Here is a 24366-nt window from a genome sequence, read left to right on the forward strand (position 1 = left end):
ACTGTAAAGAACCCCCGTCTGTGCTGGTGTAGAAACCTTCTTTCCTCCAGCCGTAGAGGATGTCCCCTTGTTATAGATACAGTCCTGGGTATAAATAGGTCCTGGGAGTGATCTCTGTACTGTCCCCTTATATATTTATACATAGTTATTAAGTCCCCCCTAAGCCGTCTTTTTTCCAAACTAAATAACCCCAATTCTGATAATCTTTCTGGGTACTGTAGTCCTCCCATTCCCCTTATTACTCTGGTTGCCCGTCTTTGAACCCTCTCCAGCTCCACTATATCTTTCTTGTACACTGGTGCCCAGTACTGTACACAGTATTCCATGTGTGGTCTGACTAGTGACTTGTACAGGGGTAGAATTATTTCCTTGTCGTGGGCATCTATGCCCCTTTTGATGCACCCCATGATTTTATTTGCCTTAGCAGTAGCTGCCTGACACTGGTCGCTACAGGTAAATTTACTGTTAACTAAAACTCCTAAGTCCTTTTCCATGTCAGTCGTCCCCAGTGTTTTCCCATTTAATACATATTCCCAGCCTGGATTTTTCTTCCCCATGTGCATAACCTTACATTTATCTGTGTTGAACCTCATCTGCCACATCCCAGCCCAAGCCTCCAACCTATGCAGATCCATTTGTAATCGTGCGCTGTCCTCTATTGTGTTAACCACGTTACAGAGCTTAGTATCGTCTGCAAAGATTGATACTTTACTATGCAATCCCTCTACAAGGTCATTAATAAATATATTAAAAAGAATAGGACCCAAAACTGACCCCACTGGTACCCCACTAGCAACAGTCACCCACTCAGAGTATGTACCATTAATAACCACCCTCTGTTTCCTATCACTGAGCCAGTTACTTACCCACATACACACATTCTCCCCCAGCCCAAGCATTCTCATTTTATGTACGAGCCTTTTATGTGGCACCGTATCAAATGCTTTGGAAAAATCAAGATATACGACATCCAGCGATTCACCCCGATCCAGTCTTGAGCTCACCTCCTCATAAAAGCTGATCAGGTTAGTTTGACAGGACCGATCCCTTGTAAACCCATGCTGATATGGAGTCATACACTTATTTTCATTGAGATTCTCCAAAATAGCATCTCTTAGGAAACCCTCAAACAGTTTACACACAACAGAAGTTAAACTAACAGGCCTATAATTCCCCGGGTCACTTTTTGTCCCCTTTTTGAATATTGGCACAACATTTGCTATGCGCCAGTCCTGGGGAACAGACCCTGTCACTATAGAGTCCTTGAATATTAGATAAATAGGGGTCTGTCTATTACATTACTTAACTCCCTTAGAACGCGGGGGTGAATGCCATCTGGACCTGGTGATTTGTCTATTTTGATTTTTTTTAGGCGGCACTGCACTTCTTCCTGCGTTAGACAGGCGACATGTACTGGGGCAGTTATCTCATCCTGCTGTATATTACCTGGCATTTCATTTTCCTCTGTGAATACAGCAGAGAAGAATATATTTAATAGATTAGCTTTTTCCTGATCCCCGTCTATAACTTCTCCCTCATTACTTTTTAAGGGGCCAACGCTTTCATTGTTAACCTTTTTACTATTTATATAGTTAAAGAACATTTTGGGGTTTGTTTTACTCTCTTTGGCAATGAGTCTTTCTGTCTCCAATTTTGCTGCTTTTATCTGATTTTTACATATTTTTTTTTTTTTTTTTATGTTATGGTTTATTAGCTTATCATACAGGGGACGGCAATAAATAGCTTAGAACAGCTGTGTTTAGAGTTATGCGTTTATAGACATTATTTTTGCAGACAGTTCATTTTTTTAAATAATATTTTTGTTAGCTAATGGTAAAGATCTCAACATAATCGATGCTAAAAGAAATATGCATGAGCGTACGGCCTCAATACACCAGCAGTTTGAAACGCTACATTTGACTAGATAAAAAGAAGCGATTGTACAGCTTTGCATATAACGTACACAGTTAGATTCGTGAGAGAGAGCATTTCTGTGTGTAATGTTTTTAAATAAAATAATCAAATAAGGACTCCAGCCGCTGCCACCACTTAGGTGGATCTGCAATAGTTCGGAATACATACCTGACCTCTGACGGTACCAATTTTGGTGAAGCCCGCTGCACTGGCTGCAACCACCGGCCTCATGACTGAGGTTTTATTGCGGTTAGCGGTGTCGCCCACGTTGGGCCGCAATTTGCAGACATCCATGATATGAAAAGAAGATTTTACACTGTAAGAGAGGGTAAAAATAAGCTTAATGAGAACAGTCACTCGGACACAACAACCGACAGGTTAAACAATCGTCTTGTTCATGGTCTAAGCAAACACAAGCGCAAACAGACAGAGATTAGAAACAATCGTTATGTGTCCGTTAAAATAAACAAACGCCACTATGCTTCTCGATGGTGTTCCATGGGTCAGAGAACATTGCATGGCTTTATCAACCCTTAAGCCTGAGGAACCAGCGACAAATGTCTCAGTCAAGCCGGGCCAAAGGTGAATAGATAGTTCTCTCTCAGGTCCATCGGTGCTTCTAAAGCAGACCCCGAGTTGTCATGTTTCTATCACAGTTGCAGCCTCATCCAGATGTCAGCATTAACACATGCAGGGGTTAACACAGCGACATGCCGTTTTTCAGGCTACCACTTGAATATTTTCTGAACGCCCCAGTAATTATGTAAGGCTACATTTTGTTAACAACCTCTAATATTATAGGAGTACGTGAACTAAAACAGCCTTCATCTCCAAGAAACACCAGGAGGTCACCAAGCCATTGTATTCAGGTTTTGTGGCATCAGAAAATACAGACATAAGTCATTCATTTTCCGCTAGTTTTTTTGCTCCGCTTACTCACTGAAATACTACAATTAAAGGCGCCATCCTGTGTAATTTTAACCTCATATGTAAGATGTCTGTATCTTGTCTACCTAGCATATATACGAGGTCCTTTAATGTTTAATCCTTTGAATAGCAGGTGTGACTAGCACAATGCATTGGTGGTCCCAAAGGGCTACATTGGAAGGTCTTCTTTAATAAATACTACAGGTTCACACGAAGCAAACTTGCTTCAACATTAAAGCAACATCCTGGCAAGATGCTGGCCCTTTAAGGATAAAACTGGGTAGTTGTGGCAAAGTAAGAAAGGCAACTAAATGGGGCAATTTAACATATCTGGCCTTTTGCCCTGTGAATCTTTCACATTATTTTAGTTTTTATCTATGTTTATTCTGTAAAATGAAAGATTCGAAGTAAAAAATCTCATTAATATCAGTAAAGGTACGTTTTATGAATTTAGTTCTTCTGTGCGGCACCTCTGTGAAGCTATCGTTATAATTCTGGGAATATAATCTTCTGGGAAGGCACTTTTTTCAGTGTGATGAGGCAGCAGAAAATGACTTTTTGGTCCAGTAATTAGGTATAAGCATGAGGATGATGTACAATGTGTCCCATAATGGAGAAGTGATTCACTTACTGATTACTGTGAGGGAAATCTAAGAGGTGCTTCATGGAAACAAACGAGTGGCTCAAAGTATCAGCCGGACTGATCCTCGCATCTGCATCAATCATCAACATTTTCTTTAACAGGGCCACAAACTCTCTTCTATCCGCTTTCTCGGCCACTAAGTCACTGCCATCCAGATCCATCACCATGTTCACCTGCGACAGAAGTAACACACGGTGAGAAGCAGCAATCAGTTCGCTGCTCTTTAAAAACAGCCAAGAAACCACACACACAACCAAAAATAAGCTCTTTAGTCATCGAACAAGGAAAAACCCAGCACACATATAATACTAAAAATACAAACGGATTAGCGGGGTTTACATCTGATATATCTTTTAAATGTTACTTTTTTGACACATGTTCCTAACACAGACAAAAGTCCCAGCAGCGCTGAATGGACAGTTTCTTTGACAGTCCCACTAAAGAAGAATGCATATTAATGTACAGCGGCTCTTCTCTTACAGGGACTGATGAGTTTTTAAATCAATGGCAGTCCTTTCCACACATGTTCACAAGGTGTCTGAACAGCCCCCAGCCCGTTAGCCATCGCTAAGCCAGAGCTGGAGCGTAAAGTATATAAAGTGCATAGGGATGGGTTTGGTTGAATGGGGGGTTTGCAAAAGAGATACGATGGAAATTTAAAAGGGACCCCTCAACTGTCATATCCATTAAAATGCATATGATAACTGTAGTGCCCCTTGTACTTACATGCACTATATCATCCAAACTGTTGAAAATATACTTTCTGGCTTCTTTTGACTTCATTCCTGTTTCGGCTTCGTGCTCTTCCAAAGTCTATAAAAAAAACGAAGAGAGTTTACAGCGTGGAATATGGTTTTCGAGATGCCGCTGTGTGGACCTGCACAAGATATGTGCTTGTAAATTCTTCATCTACCACCTGCTGATGTAATGGAATTCCTACACTGCGGGGACCGGCAACTTTTAAAGTCTGAAAAGATTAAGATTTTTTGGCCTCTTCAGTGACTGCTGAACCCGGAACAGACTTTGTTGCAATTCTTTGTCAGATGGACGCAGACACGCAATCCAAGCTCAACCTGTGCACAGATTACTCGCAAATTACGTTTTAACTCCAGGTCTCCACCAAAACTTCTATCTCTAAGAAAATATCACATATTTCTCTGTCTCGTAAGATCTACAAACACTTACAAGCCCTCGCTGTACATCATGTCTCACTGCCAAGGGACCAAGAACATAGTCATCTGGAGAAAGGGGACTATACTGTCAGATATGGCTTAAAACTATGATTTTTGGCAACATCATTACACAATAGCCTTTATTAAATGTTCATAATTAAGTATGTATATGTCTCCCTATGATACAGATATTTCTTCGAGACAGGCAGGAAGATCACCTTTATCCTCCAGCTGGGGTACGGAGCATCCGGGTCACGTAGGAAGAACCTGGACGTTTTTGTACCAACATTTAATAAATGTTCTCCAGGGAACCCCTGTGTCTGAGAGATGTATCGGATCTGGAAACAGAATGTAAATAGTTTCATTTAAACTTTAATATAATAAATAATAAATATTTAAGTTAATAACAACCTATCCGCAAGGACTATATAATACCGCAATACAACAGCAACAGGAAAACATCCCAAATTCTTTGTAACAATTGAACCCTAAGATATTGATAGCAAACATTATTTAACATGCTGTCAGAAGGGCATTAAAAAGCGATACAACAAGGAGCAGAAAAGGCTAAAATTTATAACGTGATAAACGTATGTGACGCAGGACCTGATGGCCACAATCAGCCTCTCGCTGGCGTAGCACGTTGGGCAAGTCGCACTCCGGGGACAGAATAAAGGAAGCGCGCGCTCGGACAGTACGGTGAAAACTTCCCTTTTTTATGAAGTAGGAAGTGTCACGCCAGGCATCATTACGCTGCGTTAATGCTAAACCAACATTTGAGGAACAAGCTCACGCTCTGCATAAAACTTAGTTACCGCTAGAGACCTGGGGAGACCACTAAACGAGACATCGACTGGATTTAATTGAGGACAGTTCATGATGACTGATTCAACATAGGACCTTAGAACTAATGATTACAAAGTTTCAGGGATATTCCTAATATGCCTCCTGAGCAAATATGAGAATACAGCTGCAACTTGGACGGGTGTCTCTTGCCATTTCCATACAAATAACCGATGCATTAGAAATGCCCCAGTCCTCCGATGATTCTGGCAGTCTGGGATGACAGCAAAGTTATATCCAGGGCCTGACACGGACTATGAATTGCCCCCCTTGTGTTTACAAATGGGGGATTTTTTTCTCCAAATGAGAGGACCATTCTACTTGGCCGACCCGCAGACCACCCTAAATCAAACTCACGCAAACTCAAACACACACACGTGTGCAGTTGTGTCCAATCTGGCATTAAAGCCCAAACTTACCTGATCGTACTCCAGGGCTCCAGGGTAAAGCGGCCACCCGAGAAACAGCTCCGCAATCACACAGCCCAGCGACCACATGTCTATGGCTTCACAAAACGGCAACCCCAAAATGATCTCTGGAGCCCTACAAAACCAAAGAGGGTATAATGAGCAGCACTGCAGAAAAACAAACGGTTATTTCAAAAGCAATATCAAAGGGTTTTATGTAATGGTGAATGCTACAGGGATATGACGCGGTTTAATGCTCTATGAATACCCCTAAAAAATTATCTAAAGCACAACCAAAACGTTAAATATATGAAAATAAAAACATGATTGGAGAAAAAAAGGGGTCTTACATTTTTGCCTGACTTCTGGATTCAAATGGAATTTGTCAACCCCTGATCTGATTTATCAAGAACACCACACACGCCAAGCAAGCACGTCTATCACACGCCAAGCAAGCACATCTATCACGCGCCAAGCAAGCACGTCTATCACGCGCCAAGCAAGCACGTCTATCACACGCCAAGCAAGCACATCTATCACGCGCCAAGCAAGCACGTCTATCACGCGCCAAGCAAGCACGTCTATCACGCGCCAAGCAAGCACGTCTATCACGCGCCAAGCAAGCACATCTATCACGCGCCAAGCAAGCACTTCTATCACGCGCCAAGCAAGCACGTCTATCACGCGCCAAGCAAGCACGTCTATCACACGCCAAGCAAGCACGTCTATCACGCGCCAAGCAAGCACATCTATCACGCGCCAAGCAAGCACTTCTATCACGCGCCAAGCAAGCACTTCTATCACGCGCCAAGCAAGCACTTCTATCACGAGCCCAGCAAGCACATCTATCACGCGCCAAGCAAGCACTTCTATCACGCGCCAAGCAAGCACTTCTATCACGCGCCCAGCAAGCACTTCTATCACACTCCAAGCAAGCACTTCTATCACGCGCCCAGCAAGCACTTCTATCACGCGCCAAGCAAGCACTTCTATCACGCGCCCAGCAAGCACTTCTATCACGCGCCAAGCAAGCACTTCTATCACGCGCCCAGCAAGCACTTCTATCACGCGCCAAGCAAGCACTTCTATCACGCGCCCAGCAAGCACTTCTATCACGCGCCAAGCAAGCACTTCTATCACGCGCCCAGCAAGCACTTCTATCACACTCCAAGCAAGCACGTCTATCACACCCCAAGCAAGCACTTCTATCACGCGCCAAGCAAGCACGTCTATCACACGCCAAGCAAGCACGTCTATCACACGCCAAGCAAGCACTTCTATCAGCTATTAATATTATGCACACTCTCGCTACGCTCCACAATCACAAGAGAACTGCGTACGATATACTTCAAGACGAGCACCTTATTAAACAGCATTTTTTATCCAAATACTCCCTAAAAATACCGTAACCGCGGTTTTACTCAATTTCCAACTGAAAAAATACAGGTGTGGGGGGTTTACCCTCTTATTAGGCATCGTCTAGCGTACATTGAAGGAGGCTGGGCAAAGGCTGACATGATCTTAATTATTTTGGTCACTATAAAGCTTTTGGGGGGTGTTAAAGAAACCTCGGTGAGGGGTCATTAACAATTCACTTAATAGTGTAATGTACTGAAACGGCAAAAGCAGAGGACAAACAAATAGCACCACAATACTCCGCGATATCAGTTCGCAGAACGGCAGCAGAGGAATATAAACGGGGGGGGGGGTTACTTTGCCAACGACTGTAGCCAGGAGACCACCGCGCTTGCAATAAAGCCGAGAGGTGCAGCCAGGAGAAATTAAAAGGTCAGAGGTCACGGAAAATGATTAACTGTCTGTTAGAAACTGGAGATCTCTGCAAAATGAGGATGATGGGAGTCGTAGTCCACAACCACAAAGAGGCCCTATTTCACTGAGCAAATGATGAAATGCTGATGAACTAGATGTTAATTACGCACACGCTCTGCGCGGGTCCTGGATCATTGCAGGGCTAGTTGAGTCTGCGAGGATTAACGTAGGATTTTCCATTCCCAAAATAGGCACGCGGCTGAGTCCATGTGAGATGCTGGATGCGTCTCGCTGCCACATACCACCGCAAAACGATTAACTTTAACCCGACGAGTGCCGGGTAACAAGTTAGCAGCAAACTTTCCCATAATCGTGGTTTGGCTTTCTGGGGAAATCATAGCGACTGTTCTCCGGTGCACTTTGTTTCCAAAGGTAGAGGTTTTACGGCGAGCTGGCATGGAGCAGCTCTGATGAGCGCATGGCCCAGGGGGACGCAACGCCACATAGGCTCCAATCCAGCGTAACATCAATCGACTTCAATCCCAAATTTGTGTTCTGGAGTTCCTGAACCTTATGCTTTTCCCCAGGTAAGGGGCCCTGGTAAAAGATTACAGTGATGTTTTCTTTATTTTCATCTTTTTAATGCTGTATTATAATATAGAATGAATTAGTATAATCTTTGTATTTAATCCCTTGATTTTTATACCGAGTCTGATTAATGTGTTATTAAATACCGTATTTTTCGCTCCATAAGACGCAGTTTTTTTCCTCCCAAAGTAGGATGAAAAATCAGCCGCGTCTTATGGAGCGAAGATGCATGCAGGCAGGGAGGGAGGGAGGGAGGGGGGGGGGGGGCAACGATATACCGTATTTATCGGCGTATAACACGCACTTTTTTAACTAAAATCCGGAGCTTAAACCCTACCTGCGTGTTATACGCCGATAAATCCGGGGGTCGCAACTGAGGCAGGCGGCGGCGGCCGCCAGCAGAGGAGTCCTGGATTTCTGCCAGTCAGGGGGGCCCAAGGGGTGCCGAGCGGTTGCTGAAGACAACCGCTCGGCAACTCTCGGGCCCCCCTGCCTGACAGATATACAGGAATCCTTTGCTGGCGGCGGCCGCCACCGCCACCGCCGCCTGCCTCAGCGCTTCAACTCCTGTGTTGGAAGCGTTTGTCTCGGGTGCCGGCGCTTTACGCTGGGCGCCGGCATATGACGTCAGACGCTGGCGCTCAGCAGTGAAGCGCCGGCACCCGAGACAAACGCCTCACGCTTCCAACACAGGAGTTTAAGGTAAGTGACCGGGGCGGGGGGGGGATCCTGAGAAGGGGGGGGTTAGGGAGTTAGAGGGGAGATCCTGAGAAGGGGGGGTTAGAGGGGAGATCCTGAGAAGGGGGGGTTAGGGAGGGAGGTCTTACTGTGTGTGTCTCACTGTGTCTGTGTGTGTCTCACTGTGTCTGTGTGTGTCTTACTGTGTCTGTCTTACTGTGTGTGTCTTACTGTGTTCATAGCTTATTCAGTTATTGTAATAAATATTTTAGCCCATTTTTTAGCTCAAAATATTTTTTCCTTTTTTTTCTCCTCTAAAATCTAGGTGCGTCTTATCAGCAGGTGCGTCTTATAGAGCGAAAAATACGGTAATTCAACTACGACTGAACATTTTCGCACCACGTGTGTTTATATGATTTACCGGTTTTTACTATTTTTTTTATCATATTAAATCGTGCGAGCCAACCGGCTCTCCCTTCACATGCGTTTTAACACGGTCTCTACTTAAAGTTTTCCTTTTTCACACACATCCATTTTCGTGAAACATTTCCTTTTCCTTTTTAAAAAGTCTTCAGACGAGCTGAAATTGTATGCATGTGATTACATTCATTTCTCTTTCTTATATCCCGATCTCTCTTTATGTGACTGTTGTTGTCCACGTTGCCCGTAAACATTTCTTTCTACTCGTGTCTGGTTGGTAGAGCATCTCGTATGGCAAAATGTTAATATTTAAAAAGATAGGCTGGGGCATGCCCTATTCTTTGAAGCTCGGCTGAAGGTGTTCTGTGACTAACGCGGTCACCATAACAGGCAAAACTATTTGTGTAACGCAACCGCATCATTAATAAAACAAAATGTTGTTTCTTCCCTCGTTGAGATAGCGTCACGGTAACGGTTAAGTCACCTGCTCAGGTTATCGGCTTACCTGCGTAGGGCACAAAGTTGACCGGATCTCTGAATTGCTCTTTGTTCAAATTGACATTTAAGGAGGATCTTTGATTAAATGCTATAGTATTAAATACGCCAGAGGAGGGTTCTTTTAGGAAGTAGGCTGTGTCAACATTGGAATTAAACTCCCATACTTTAATGGCATGTGCAAGTAAATGGGACCCGCACGTTAGACCGACCACAGCTGCTTATCCGTAGAGCGGAGTTTTGGGTGAGCCCCTTGGGGTCAGTATCTCGCATCAGAGCGCTGTCAGAAGAGATCGAGCAACAGCTGAACAGTCCCAGACGTGATGAAGTCCAGCTGTGGGAGGAAGGACCGAGTCCACCACCTGATATTGTTCTGATATTAGCCAGAAGACTATGACATAACAGCTGTGAGAACATATACATATATGTATAGTCAACAGACATGATAGGCCTATTTTCTTTTTAGTACGGGGGGAAAGGTCTACTTCTCTCCTGTCACTGGCACACAGCTTAAACAAAAAAGCAACCAGTATGAATAATGATTATAATATACATTGCTTTGCCTGTACCAGGTCCCCCACACACAGAAGATGTCTCTATGGTAGAATGTTGGCCATTGTGTTTGTTGTAATCTTATTTTTATATGAAAGATAGTATCCTTTTTTTTAGTATTGTAATGCACCGGGTATTATACAGTTACACGTTGCCTATCTGTGAACTCTGTCCGTGTGCTTTGTGAGCAGTTGTTGCTGCTGGTGATAAGGGCTGTGTTTTTCCATAAAGGTTGTTATATCGGAGTACAAAGTACAGCTACAGAGAAGTCAGACCGAAGCAATCAAACGACGCACCGCGATCTTGGCTCTTTGCCGTGGAATTTCCTGCTACCGCTGCATGCGCACACGGACAAAAGCATCGGGCCACCCCACCGGGCACCAGCGTTTGCCTGATTTCACACCAAGAAAGAGGAGCGTGCAGAAAGTATTTTCACCGCATGACAGGTGCAGCTGTTGAGTTGTTTTTTTTTTGGTGGAAAAGTCCAATAAATTGAAATATGAGCGACAGAGGTGAAATTTAACAGCCCTCGTTAACTACACATAAAGCTATATTTAAATGAGATCTAAAATATGTGATTAATAAAAATAAGCCTGTTACAGAGCCATATGAGACTTGAGGTACCAGGAGCTTTAAAATAAAAAAAAATATGGAATAATAAAATTAGGAGTAAAAAAAAAAAACAAAAAAAAACATAAGGGATATAAAAGTATTTTTTGACCAGCAGAAAATGATCAAAAAAATTCAAAAACAATATTAGCTGGTAGCAGATATAGGGATGGGTATATGATATATGCATTTTTAATTTCTCATATTTCATTTTTTTTTTTTCTTCAACAGTTTGCAGTAGTTCATAAATCTCCATCTCAGGGTAGGGTAAAAAAGGGAAAAAGAACACTATGTTTATGTGGGGCCCACATGAAAACATGACATTTAACCCACTAGACAAAGCAAGCTGATGTTCATTCTAAACACTCATAGGGTTAAAAACGGCATGTTCCGGCAGGCGAAATATTTATTTCTACCCCAGGCCGCACTTGGGACTCGTTGAAAACAAACCCAAAATAGAAAGTATGGAGCTCTTTAATCAGTAGCAGCGAAGCGGCTAAGTGCGTGCCTCGGGCAATATCCCGCTGGTGCCACGGATGGTGAGACAGAGAAAAACCCTGATGAGAACCCGTAATTTTCAATTTTTGGAACCGAGTGTAACACGGCGCTCGGTAGTATAACGGTATGTTAGAGTTTTAGTGTAGCCCCCCCCTATCCCGCCATCTCTGCTACTCTGCACTATTTTGATCCTGGTCTTTACATAGGCGTGAGTTTCTTCATTGATGGATGTATACACAGAGCTGAAGGGTCCTCTAGACTGAAAGTTTGTGGGCAGGGCCCTTTATCGTACGGTAAAATATTAAATAGCAATATAATAAAAATAAACAGCCTATTTAGAAAAAGAAAAAAAACAACTGCACCTTGAAATAAGTTTTTTTTTTAAAAAATAAACACTTCTTTTTATTCATACGGAGCACATTCACACCCAACGCAAAAGTGTTTAAGTCTATAATGTGCAGCCGGAAGGACCGGACCCCCTATATCTGACCCCCCCCCCCCCGCCTGTGCCTACAAGGCTGGGACAGAGCTTAACGAACGGTTATGTGTAATTAGTATAAGCCGCGTTACCGTAAACGATAAACATCAACGTGACGGAGACGTCAACTCTAATGCCGATTCATGGATTAAGGTCACAAAAGAGGTAGATGATAAAACGCTGTGTGCTTCCCCCCCAAAAATGATCATGTTGCAGATAAATGCTGCGGTGCTTTTTTCTTATTTAAATGAAATATTTCCTCTAATGCTCATTATATGCATAATAAATTAGCCGAAATAACGGATCGGATGTGAAGTGAAACGTAATCTGTTGATGTGTAACACAGCGACAGCAGGCAGACGCACAATGCCGGGGCTTATCACGTGGGGATCTGGCCGTTTTTTGTTTTTTTTTGTGCTGTGTTTACGTGCGGAATCGCACTCGCTAGCTTTTTGCCGGTTTCCTGTCGCCCGTCAGACATGCGCGGCACAGAAAAGAGCGGCAGAAGAGTGCTATGTGCGGGGGGCATCCAATCCCAACTCGTGCCATTAAGATCTTGTTTTAATTTTAGGTTGTTTACTTGCTTCTTACACAAGGTGAAGAGGTAGAGATTTCATTCTGCAGCAGCTCGGAGCTGAAAGATGTTCAGCGAGTTCGCCAATTTATTATGCTTTCAGTTCTTCAAAGAAACACTGAGTGGACCACCTGTGCCCCTCGTTACAATCCAAAATGTTCCCCGCGGGGGGGGGGGGATCAGTCAGTTTCAGACCCTAAGGTCCCCATTGTTTGCTCTGTCCCCTGATAAAACGCTCGTATGGAGTGCCTGCCATGCTTTTTGGTATCGAGTTGCATGGCCTAAGACACCCAATTGTTTATATTTTGTGCAGCCCCCCCCCCCCCCGTCTTCTGTTTCCACAGAAGTACCTTTTGTTTTCTTTGTAACTTTAGGACAGTGGGAAAATCCATCAACATAAGTGACAGGGGCTCCTTGCATGCGGTTACACTAGAACTAAAAGGACGTGTAGCAAGAAAAACGCACCGCAAACCGTCATCAACTTCTCCAAAAAAGTTAAACATTTTAGAAAATGTTATAGTAATAAATTCCAAACCACCGGCCATGAAAGTAATCAGCGGCATCGCTAAAGGGGGGATACTGGGGCAGAAGCCCCAAATCTCAACTCCTTACCCCCAAATGGAGACTCAGTGGCTAAAGTAGGGAGACATTCAGAGAGGGAATGAGATGAGTGAAGGAATGCGAGAAAGAGTGGGTGCATGAGTGAGAATAAAAGACAGAACCAACAAAATTCAATCGAAAAATTCGGAGCTCTTTGCTTGTTTCGTTGGAGGTCCCTCATTATTTCTGGTGATTCGTACGAAATCGACAAAATTGTCAAATTTTGTGAAAATTGAAATTCATACAAAGCCAAATACACGGGTCTAGTGTGTATGTTAGTATAAGCGTGTGTAAGTATGATATTGTGTGTGCAGTTATGTTACGGTATGCGTGTAAGCACGTTACTGTGTGTATATATGTGTAAGTATATTGACATCTTACTGTGTGTATGTTACTGTGTGAGATTTTGTGCGCTTGTGAATACCCGCCCAAGCGTGTGAGCTCCATTACACCACTGCTATCAAATTTGCTATGGACCCCAGCCTCAGATCTTTTGGAGACCTAGAAACGCCCCTGAAATTAGTAATTATGCTATGAGCATTCAAGGCACGCATTCAGAACCATATAACCTTTTCAAAGTTATACACGAGACCCACTGAATTTATAAGACCTGATTAGTCAACTAAAGAGACATGGTCAGGTGCATGATTGGAATTATGTTCTAACTACAAGAAGAATTATATGAAACTAAACGTGTTATTAAAGGGGCTTTCGTGTTTTTCAAGACACCAACAGATGGATAAAATGTTTTATTGACTAATGTAATCATGCTTCTAAACAGAAGGTCTATCTACATTTCTGCAGCCATTAAGTAGGACTTATCATGTCATACATAATGTGAGTGCATGAATGAAGAGGTAAACAGGTGTTCCCACAAATACAGTTCAAATGACAAATCTCGTAATCTGAATAAAACAAAATTGTAAAGTTATATGAAACCATGTGCATTAAAACATTCATTTTCAAATGTATGAAATTAAAACGCAGGACTTGCTAAATACCAGTTCAATTTTACATTAAACTATTATACGGCTGCGCCCTTCTCTGGATGAGCTTCCACTAATGACGAAGTGGGGAGGACTGTTTTCATGAGCCTGTTCTAGAAATTCTGTGATCCACAATAGCCGGCATTAATGGAATTTAGCTATCAATGGCCGGCTAATCTCGCATGTACAGACATCAGGAAGCTCGGCGCTGCAATCCCTTCAGGCGAAATCACGAATAATCAAAATCGCTCAACAGCGGCTGCAAAGAAAAAAATCGCTTATGTGGAAATCTGCTTCCTCTATTCGATTTGGAATTTACACACAACAAAGTAAGATTTTGGCTGAAGGTACTGTGAGCAACAGTTAAAAAATAAAAGTCCAGGGAATGTGTCTTGTTGCCACAGCTAAACAACCATGAAGGTATTCTCTATTAATAAACCACCTTAACTTTGCACTGCGCTATCCCTTAGAATCAGATTTTCGCTGGTCATTTGACAAAAACATTTTAACCTTTGGCTGTGTCTAAATGATGGATCAGAACGGGGATTTTGTTGGCCGGTCTCTTAACAGACTTTTTTTGTTGTTGCTTACTATGGATAGTGCCGGAAAGGAGGGGTAAGAATCCCCATGACTGGCTATTTGAAAAAATTAAATTAAAAAAAAAAAATAAAAAAAAAATTTACAATAAAACAATTCAGCTAGAAGACATGAGAATAAACCGCGACTCCGAGGCCTCAAATACAACACTTTCAGATGTCTTGGACCTGCCTCGGTTTCTTCTTACGTTTGGCAGAATCTTGTGACTTGGTGCTGTGGGCTTTCGCTTTGCTGACAAACGCCTTCAGCTACTTCAGGTTTCACATCGTGTTCTAGAGCCTAGACCACATAACACGCAGCCTTTCATTTGGATCTGAATGATTTGGCTTTCAAAGAGTGAACGGAAAAACATCTCTTTCATTTTTAGTAAAAGGAAAATATCAGATAATAAGAATGCTTTTATCGAGAGCAGTTTGTGTTTAGCATTCATACAACTCCCCACCTTTATATTACAAAGTCACCATCTCCTCTTTACTAGTAATCATGAGCAACACCAGAGGAGAAAACGATGCCCAAGGATCAATGAGTATGAAGTCATGGATGTATTCGCTCCATGTGCTGCTTTAATCCATGGAAACTGTAAATTAAGTAATCTGTGCCTATGCCGTATCATCCACAATAAAAAGGTCCCACAGTTTCACGCCATGTCTATGTCTACTTGGGTTTTATTCCTTTTAGTTTAGAAGAAATAGGCTCAGGAACCAAACCCAAGTTCAGACCCAGAGATCCTGGCAAGACTAGCGCTAGTTAAGCAACCGCACAGGGATTTCATTCCATACCTTGTATGTTAACGGTAAGAAAATATTGTGCATCAGCTCCAGCTCAGAGCTGAAGCTTCCTGAAAATCCCTTGGCCTACAAGCCTTTCTTCGGGTGGTGGGTTACATGTTGTGCTGAAAGTATTACCAGGAAGGACGGGTATATTTTCTCTGGGAGTCTTTCCCACCATTATGAAAGAAAATATTCCAATATAAAATTATATTTTGTAGTCTTTTTTTCTCTCCAATTCCAATGGACGATGTGTGCTGCAAGGTTTTTGAGAAATCGCATTAAGGGCAGAGGAGCAGCAGCAGCAGCAGCAGCAAACCATCGTCCACCTGCGACACACACTAATACAAAATGACTAACAAGGTAAAGCAGAACAGTCTAACTCTGACACGCGGCAGACCAGTTGAATTCTAATGTTGCCAAGCCCTACATACAGAATTTTACAAGAGTACAATATAGTGTCTTTTTTTCCAGTAATTACATAGCAAGGTAGGCTAGCAAAGCAAAGGGTTAACACATGCTTATCTGCTAAAACTTGTCCAACAGATTTGTTATTAGTCGGGTGCTCTGGCTGCAAAATGAAAAATAACATTCCCCTGTTTATATAGCAGAGGCCTTGACTTGGTACAAACAATGTTTACATCAGATCTGTACCAGCAGCAGAGCTGCGATGGAAGGCAGGCAAAGGGTTAACACGCATTTGACCTTGTAACAAGCTTAAGCTACTTCACATTCTGTTCCAATTCCCAACTACATAACAGAACTGGCTTGGGAGCCTTGTATTTGGACAGAGCCTTTAATGGCTCTTTCACCTCCCAGTTGTTCCATTACACTTATATGACTTTTTAACGCGGAATAAATTCTCCAACATTTGACCCCATGTTGTCTACATTACAGCTTAATAACACGGACACAACACAGGGAAGCCCATCAAAAAATAATAAACAATATGTAATGCTAAAAGACAAATGGTTCTTATATACAAACTCTGCATCAGCAAAAACACCCACCAGATCCAAAAAGGACTTTAAAAACATTAAACACAAAAAAAACCATTAACCAAACTGGCTAATTATTAACTGAACTCTTACTAACTTTACTTCAACTTTTTATTTCAAAATAGCCCATTAAAGCGGTCTGCATTTCTACTGAACTACTTTTTAGGGCCGCGTGGAACCAATTCCTCAATCACACAGATGCATGGTAACCCTACCGGCGTGGAGGAGGAAACACGCGCGTGCGTCAGGTCCCTTCTTACTACAGTTACTTGATCTCTTATTTTGTCATTTTTATGACGTGTGTTGTGTCATCACGCATGCAAAAATAAATTGATGGTAGGCCAGAAGAACCAGGTTGTGTGGGGAGAAGGACGACGTAAGCCAAGTGACGATAATGATGCTGCGCACAGGAGTGGTGATAATCAACCATTAATCGCCTAATGTTCTGGGGTTAAATCAACAAACACCTCCATACCAACCAAGCACGCAAATTACAACATAATATCAAACATATTGTTAGCTTCTTTGAGGGTTGCGGATGATCCTCCAATGTGAATCCAGTATAATCCTCGGCTTTAGCTGCAGGCCGTCATTCAAGCTCGGAAACTCATGGTATTTGGCTCTTGTGCATTGTACAAAGACAGACGAAGCGTCGGCTAACCATCAGCGCGAAGCACTCTGTATACTTAGCAAAAATACTTCCAAGACAAAACATTTATAATTCATGAACTCAAACCAAGCAGGAAACACATGTTGGGCTTTGGAAGAAAAGGGTAGACAATATTTAGAGGCAGGCCTGGGCTGGCCATGTGGCACGCTCGGCAAACGCTTGGGCGGCTGGACAACGCGGCCCCATACCCAACCGATCGTCCGCTCCGCAGGCAATTCACGGGCAGCGGTGCCGACCGCACGCTATGTGACCATCAACACGTAACACATGCCAAAAAGCGCTAGAGGCACTAATTAAAAAAAGGAAAAAGCGAACCGGTAAGCTCCAGGTAGTTTTAATGAATACATTTTGTGACGTAGCGGCAGGTGCTCTTTAAAATCTATTTAACCCTTTGTATACAAAATGGATAGGCACGTACCATTGGCAAAGAGTAACATTTTTGCGGTTGTTAAATTAAGTTATTGAAGTAGACCGGGATACAAAGAAATCTTTTGTCATCGAATACTGTGTTTCACAATAAAACATAGTGTTTATTTACAATCATATAACACAAGGTCTTGCTGCTTAGTTTCGCCAAGTAAAAGTCAGACTCTGACGGCTAATAGGAAACTTTTCTCCGCTCGCCGCTAATCTTTCCATCAGGATGGGCTTAACGGGTCTCACCCGCTGTCGAATTTTATGCTCCTAGGACATTGGGGGCTCCATGAAACAGTTAATGTGATATACGTTGGGAAGCAGGCTAATAATATTTAAGATCACATGACATGACAGGTTATGATATGTAAGCTTCCTTGTATGATCCATAATTAAAGGCTTATTCACATTCACTCCAAGGGTTAATGAACCATAAGGAGTGGCTTTTTTTAAGACGGTACATTCCATGTTTGCAGGAATTCCAAGGGGTGCCGCGTTTCCGCACACGCCAGGCCGCATTGGTTATTCTTAGTGTAGGAGACAACAGGAGCGAAGAAGACCATGTAAATAATTCACATTTTCAGACTGTCTTTATCTAAATATAACAGGAGACATGCCTTCTATTTAGATATAAAAGATTATTTACAGAGCAAAAAAGATTTAATGCGCAGTGCTCGCTCGTCTCCTTCGCCTTCAACGAGGCAAGAATGAAAAGTTTTTTGCCAAGAAGGGGTTAAATAAAGGAGTGTCACTTCCTCAAATCTCCTCTCTTGTCATTTAACATTAGAACAGCCAAAAAAAAAAAAAAAATGAAATTTATGTCATGGAAAATTCCTGCGCGTCGGAATCAGGAAGCGTTCCCGGCAACGAATCGTCAGATGTTTGGGAGAGCGAGCCGAAAAAGATGGAGGGATAAGAGCGCAGAGAACGGCGCGTGAAAGCGGCTTTTTGTTCTGCGCATTTTCACAGACCCAAAATTAGTATCTCCCGTATTTATGATCCGAAACTATGTTAGTTCTGATCATTTATCTCATGTTACCTTCACATTCTAACGGGAGAATGCCACATTTCAGAGAACTTGAATACAATTCTATATCGATCACCTTTCAGAGCTGGAAAGTAATTTATAAATTATTCTATATTATATATATAGTGACCTATTTGCATGAACTCCACAAAAGACCATAATGTGCTTTAAAACACAGCACTGTACATTCAGCCATTCTGTGTGTACTCCAACCAATCTGTTACGTCCTAAAGCCTGACCTCATTATGTAGACAGAAGGAACAAGATTAACCAAAGAGCTAACCGCCCCGTACGAAGAAAGCCACCGTTGGATAGAATTACCATGGGATCCGCCTGCTTCTATCTCAGAGGGAAGAGGAGGCTGAGTGGCCGCCTTCATGTATCAGGTCGCAGTTCTAAAATTAGTTAGATCCCATCTGAACATCGCAAGCACCTGAATGTTGTTTTTTCGGATCCAGAACACAGAAAGAAGAACGTAAAGAAATGGGTATACCCCACATTCCCGATGCCAAACGCGAAGGAAAGAGATTGATCTCATCCTATAATTGTATACCAGAGATAGATATATATATATATATATATATATATATATATATATATATATAAAAATAATGTGCTTTTCTTTCAAAAACAAGGGCATTTGTAAGTGACCCCAAACCTTTAAACAGTAGTGCGTATGTGTGTGTTTATACTGCATTATATATTTATTTTTATTTGGTACAAAATAAGCGTATAATTTTTCTTTTTATAACAATGTTACTTCCCTATTTTGAAACGATCTGCAGATAAACGGACAGCCGTAACAGAATGCCATGAGCGCGAACATGCGTAGAAAAGCCACCCCCCTCGTCAAACCGACAAAATGTTTTTCTTTAGGGTAAAAATTAGCCCGAAGAATTTCAACGGGTCACAGAGTAACTAAAAGGTTACAGTTAAGCGACGTCACAGCAGATGCGGCACTATACTAAGGGACAGCAATAAATACCCTACAGGAAAGCAGGGATTGATATATATATATATATAATTAAATATAAATTAATCCAATAATGTCCTGGTTCCTGATCAGCAGAACTGTAGCAGGGTATACAGCTTGGAAACGGTGACATCATCACTCCTGCTTGTAGTAACTGGGAAACATACGTCTTCCCAGTATAACCGCGTCGGGCGTTGTAATGTTAACCAAGACGTGTTATATCTGCACATCCGAGCAGCGTGGCAGTATGGGAAGTTCTGAGACTAAAAACACTTCAGAACGACTACTTGCGTGTAAAGGACAAATCCACATGCGTGTCCTAATTCTCCAGTCACACGCAGCCACGCCGTTGTGTTAGCAATGGCAGGGTAACTGTCTTTTTGTTATATTTTTACCTACATCTTCCTACTGCATAAGGTTTGGAAGACATAGGTTACCGCGCTTTCCATCTACGTCAACACAGAAAAGAATTCAAGCAGGGGATGAGGCATTCTCACGGAGGTAAAACGAGCCTTTACGGGCTTCCATGCCCATGTATTATTCAGAGGCACGACCAACAGGCGTGTCGGATCTCCTTGCGCGAGCGGTGAAGACATTACCTGTGTTTCTAAAGACTTGTCGCCATTGGTTTTTCCAGCCTTGCCTTTAAAATGGAAATTACTGCACAGATATAATATTCAATTAGCAGAAAGGAGACATTTTCGTGACATCTGCCTAATTAATTAAATTAAAAATAGACGAGTGTGTTATTCTGAATAACGAGGAATTGTTTGCTTCCTTAGACGTCACAGCAGAGAGGAGCGGGCGGCCGTCGACTCGCTTGTGATGCAAGGAACCTGCCTTTAGACTCGAAGGACGGCATTCGGGAGCGTTCATAAAGTTACTTCACAAGAGCGCAGTCCAAAGAACACACGTTATCCGTCCCTGTAATATAAACTGGACACATCAGCTGCCATTTGAATTACTTACTGGCCGTTGGCTTATGTCCGTGCATGCCTGAAAGGCTCGCTCAGCGCATGGAATCATGGGGGACGGAATCGGTGCCAGTATCTAAATGAAAATGCTGAAGCAGAGGGAATAAAGTGGCCAACAACACCGGTCTGGAAAAGGGCATGAACCGAAGGCAATCCCTGTGCAAAAGCAGTTAATCTGTAAAATGCTAGCGGGTACGGGACACGACTTCCAGAGGAATCAGTCAGGATTGGAACCGGGCATCGTACCAAAACAAGCGGGGGTCCATACACTGAAACCCGAGTGCTGAGACGAGGGGGGGGGAATCCACGGCTTGCTGGTGACAATGGGACGCCGAGATGGAAATCAACAGACATGGCTACACCAAACACGTCGTGCGGGGTGCGGGTTATAGCTGCATGACAGCTACCGAGTATTAATAAATATTCTTATAAACGGTTTATAGACCATTTGTAAGAATATGAAAAGGAACAACGCTTAAATAAACTGAACAATTATACGAGGGGTCCGCAAGCGAAGTCATTTCAGATACAAAACAGAACGCACTACCGGTTAAATTCCATTCAATCTACTTCATCCGCCGCAGGATCGGCAGAAACGTGTCATCTGCCTACCGTCAGAGGCAGCCGCTGGCTTCCTGCCGCACACATATAGCGACGAGGAGAAACTTAGCAGCTGATACACAACATGCTTTCCTTAATATAGGAACGGGAAGATTAGGAGAAAGCGTGAAAAACAATATAAATAGTTAAGAAAGGAACAGCGACACTTCTAGGCAGAGCCGTCAACATACCAGTTTAGTTTAGTTATAGATATACAGGTCCTGGTATATGCCACTGTCAAACAACACCCCAATGTGTGTTCAGGAACATCTCCTGAGTGCAGTGATACCCGACATGCATGGGTTTGTCGGGTTGTTTGAGATTTAAAATGCCACATTTGGGAAGTGCGCTTTTTTTGTCCATTTTGGTCAGTCTGTACCTATGCCCTATCTTTGAGCTCAGCCACTCCAATTTACCCCATCAGCCATTTTTTTTTATATTAGACACCCCTTGGGTATTTGAAGTGCTTTTATTTTAACTCTTTGTTGAGATTTTTGAGAAATTTTAGCACTTGCTCAAAATAATAAACTTTATTTTTTTATTTTATTTTTTTAATACTTTTTTTTTTAATATTTTTTTTTACACATTTTGCTGGATGGTTCATCTAGTGACATCACTGCATAATTATTTTTAAATGTTAGCACTTTTTTCCATATTTTTTTTTTTTCCATATTTTTTTTTTGAATATTTTACTAATCACATTGTGATTAGAAAGCTGGGCTCCATTGACTTGCATGGTTGAATGCAGTACCTGTATTCAACCTGCAAGTGGAGCCAGAGTTCTCTAGACCATCTAGCGAACTTTAAAAACTTGTTTGTTTCTTTTACAGGGCGGCGGCCATCTTGTTGATGGCGAAGAACACCGGCAGCCCACCCAGAGGTAAGTGTTTGGTGTCGCTGGATGCCTCCTGATCGAGGCATTCCAGCGACACCATTTAAGTTTGATCGCCTCCTAAACGCTTTTAAAACGGGCGTCCGCCGCCATACAATGTATGGCGGCTGTTGACGCCTCGGGGAGGGGCCAGACATGGCCCCCGATGCCGATCTCGGCGTTACTGAATGCCTCGACATCGAGGCATTACAGTAACGCCGTTTAAGCGAAGAAAGTGATCGTTGATCACTTTCTAAGCTTATTTTACTTTTTGACGGTTCAGGACCGTCAAAGGTCATTTAGTGACCTTCATGTCATGACGGTCCTGAACCGGCAAAGGTCGCGAAGGGGTTAAAAGGGATAATAAGCACATGTACAGACATTTATGTATAATATACTGTTTATGAAACCCTCCCCGTGCTTCAAACATTTTCAATGCGCTGACGTCTACGTTGGAAGAATTAAAGGGGCGCTCCAGCCATCATGTGCGCTTTAATGCACGCAACATCTGAGAGGTGTCCATGGTGTCCTCCTTAAAAACTGATCATGCCCACTGCTCAAGAGATATTCCAACGAGCGGTAATGAGGGTTTGACCATGGAGGGAGTAGGCAGCTCCAGAGCTGCAGCTTCTACCTGCGGTAGACTATTATAATATTTTTTTCGCTCTTGAAGAACCCCATAACATGCATTCTTCTTTTGGGAGTCTGTTCGTAAATAGTCCCTTTAAGCGGATGAAAGACGAGTAAAATTATAACAAGGGGGATGTGAAATCTGATGGAAAGTGACAGCGAAGATGACCTGCTTTAATGTTTTTACATTTGTAAGTCTGTTTTATCAATCCCTCTTTAAAGACCACAAACGCGACACGTTCATTGAAATGTTATAACCGTGTCGCCCAACTGAGTAAACAAGGCGTCTCCAACAGCTGGCCGCACAGATATTTATAGAGATACTTATCACCGTTTATTCGCTGCTCCCCAGCAGAGATAAAGTACAGGGGTAACGCCATAAACAAGGTGTCTCCCAGCGCACACACCGACCAGCGTTATAATATAAGCTCAAGATCTATGCGATAGCCAGCTGAAAATAAATATTTCATAGAACGCCGTTTCTTCATCCTCTACAGATGCTAAGCTGCGCACAAGAAGTTCCCTGTTACTCACGGGGAGCGCTACGTGCTTCATAAGTAGATGCTTCTGACGTGTAAAAATAATATTAACAATTGGTGGAAACATTAGATATTTCACACTAACACACATCCCATGAGACAGGAATCTGGGATCTACGCTATGCTATAGATTGAAGGATCGCTTTAAAACAAAGTGCTTTGAGATAAAAGCTAGTATTAAGGACCACAACATGCATTGTTTGGATATATAGAAATATATATATATACATACACACATTATATATATATATACACATATTATTTATATATATCCCAGCATGCTGCACTCCTTGGGTCAGCCCCAAAAAGGAGCACAAATAAAAAAACTGATATTTTTTAATAATATGGTGCAATTATCCTACCTTCTACCAATTGGCAATTCCTCTTAAGCAAAAGATTGATATCCGCAGTTTTACCGCACATGCTGTCTAGTATTTTAATAAACAGGAACCATCATCGGGTGGGCACACCAATAAATAGCCAGATGAATCATTTTCACTAGTTCGAATCTTTGCGCTTTACGTGGAAGTCTTAAGCACCAGTTAATTTTGGAATATGCCACGCTGCCGAGACAAACCGGGGGGGCTGGCATGTTACACGCAGAACCATTCGTTGTGCGGGGGGGGGGGAGATTTCACATTCTAAGGGAAAACAACATTGTTGGTTGACTGTTCCTTTCAAAGCGTTTGTCAGCGTTCTGCCGTGCAGGAAGGACGTAGATTTCGAGCTAGTTGAGACGTATAAACTTTACTTAATGGAAAATACATATTGATTACAAACGGGCCGACAGCTTGCCATCTATCTCCGCTGCTTAGGCGTAAAAGGGCCATTTGTGGGATTCCATTGTGCGATCCGTATAATCGGCAGAACGGACTCCATGCATTCCTCTACACGCTGGTTATATACAGACGTGTTTAGGCCGCGCACGCTACAGGATACATTACGCAATACCCTATTTTTTAACTCCCTAAACGAGCCAACTTTCTCATAGCGCATGTGGACGGTAATACATGTAAAAATACCATCGCCCTCAGCTACCAATTGGAAATAAATATGACTAACAGTGTAATGTTCTATATGTATAAAACGTGGCGGGCTACAAACCTACCCAAGCCTCATGTTCTCTGATAAAGAAACACACGTATTATTACT

General features: G+C 42.5%; 1 protein-coding gene across 1 annotated transcript in view; it reads right to left on the reverse strand.

The window, feature by feature from the left end:
- Positions 1–24366, reverse strand: part of LOC149276958 (homeodomain-interacting protein kinase 3-like) — a 37650-nt gene that overhangs the window by 9232 nt on the left and 4052 nt on the right. The window contains exons 2-6 of the mRNA XM_089503220.1: positions 5919–6042; positions 4875–4994; positions 4211–4297; positions 3473–3657; positions 2083–2230 (exon numbers count right to left, since the gene is read on the reverse strand). Coding sequence (XP_089359346.1) covers positions 2083–2230; positions 3473–3657; positions 4211–4297; positions 4875–4994; positions 5919–6042 — 664 coding nt within the window. The remainder of the gene's footprint in view (positions 1–2082; positions 2231–3472; positions 3658–4210; positions 4298–4874; positions 4995–5918; positions 6043–24366) is intronic.

The sequence above is a fragment of the Sceloporus occidentalis genome, unplaced genomic scaffold, assembly GCF_023333645.1.
Source record: "Sceloporus occidentalis isolate IW3139 unplaced genomic scaffold, rSceOcc1.0.p SCAF_223, whole genome shotgun sequence".
In the NCBI taxonomy this organism is placed as follows: Eukaryota; Metazoa; Chordata; class Lepidosauria; order Squamata; family Phrynosomatidae; genus Sceloporus; species Sceloporus occidentalis.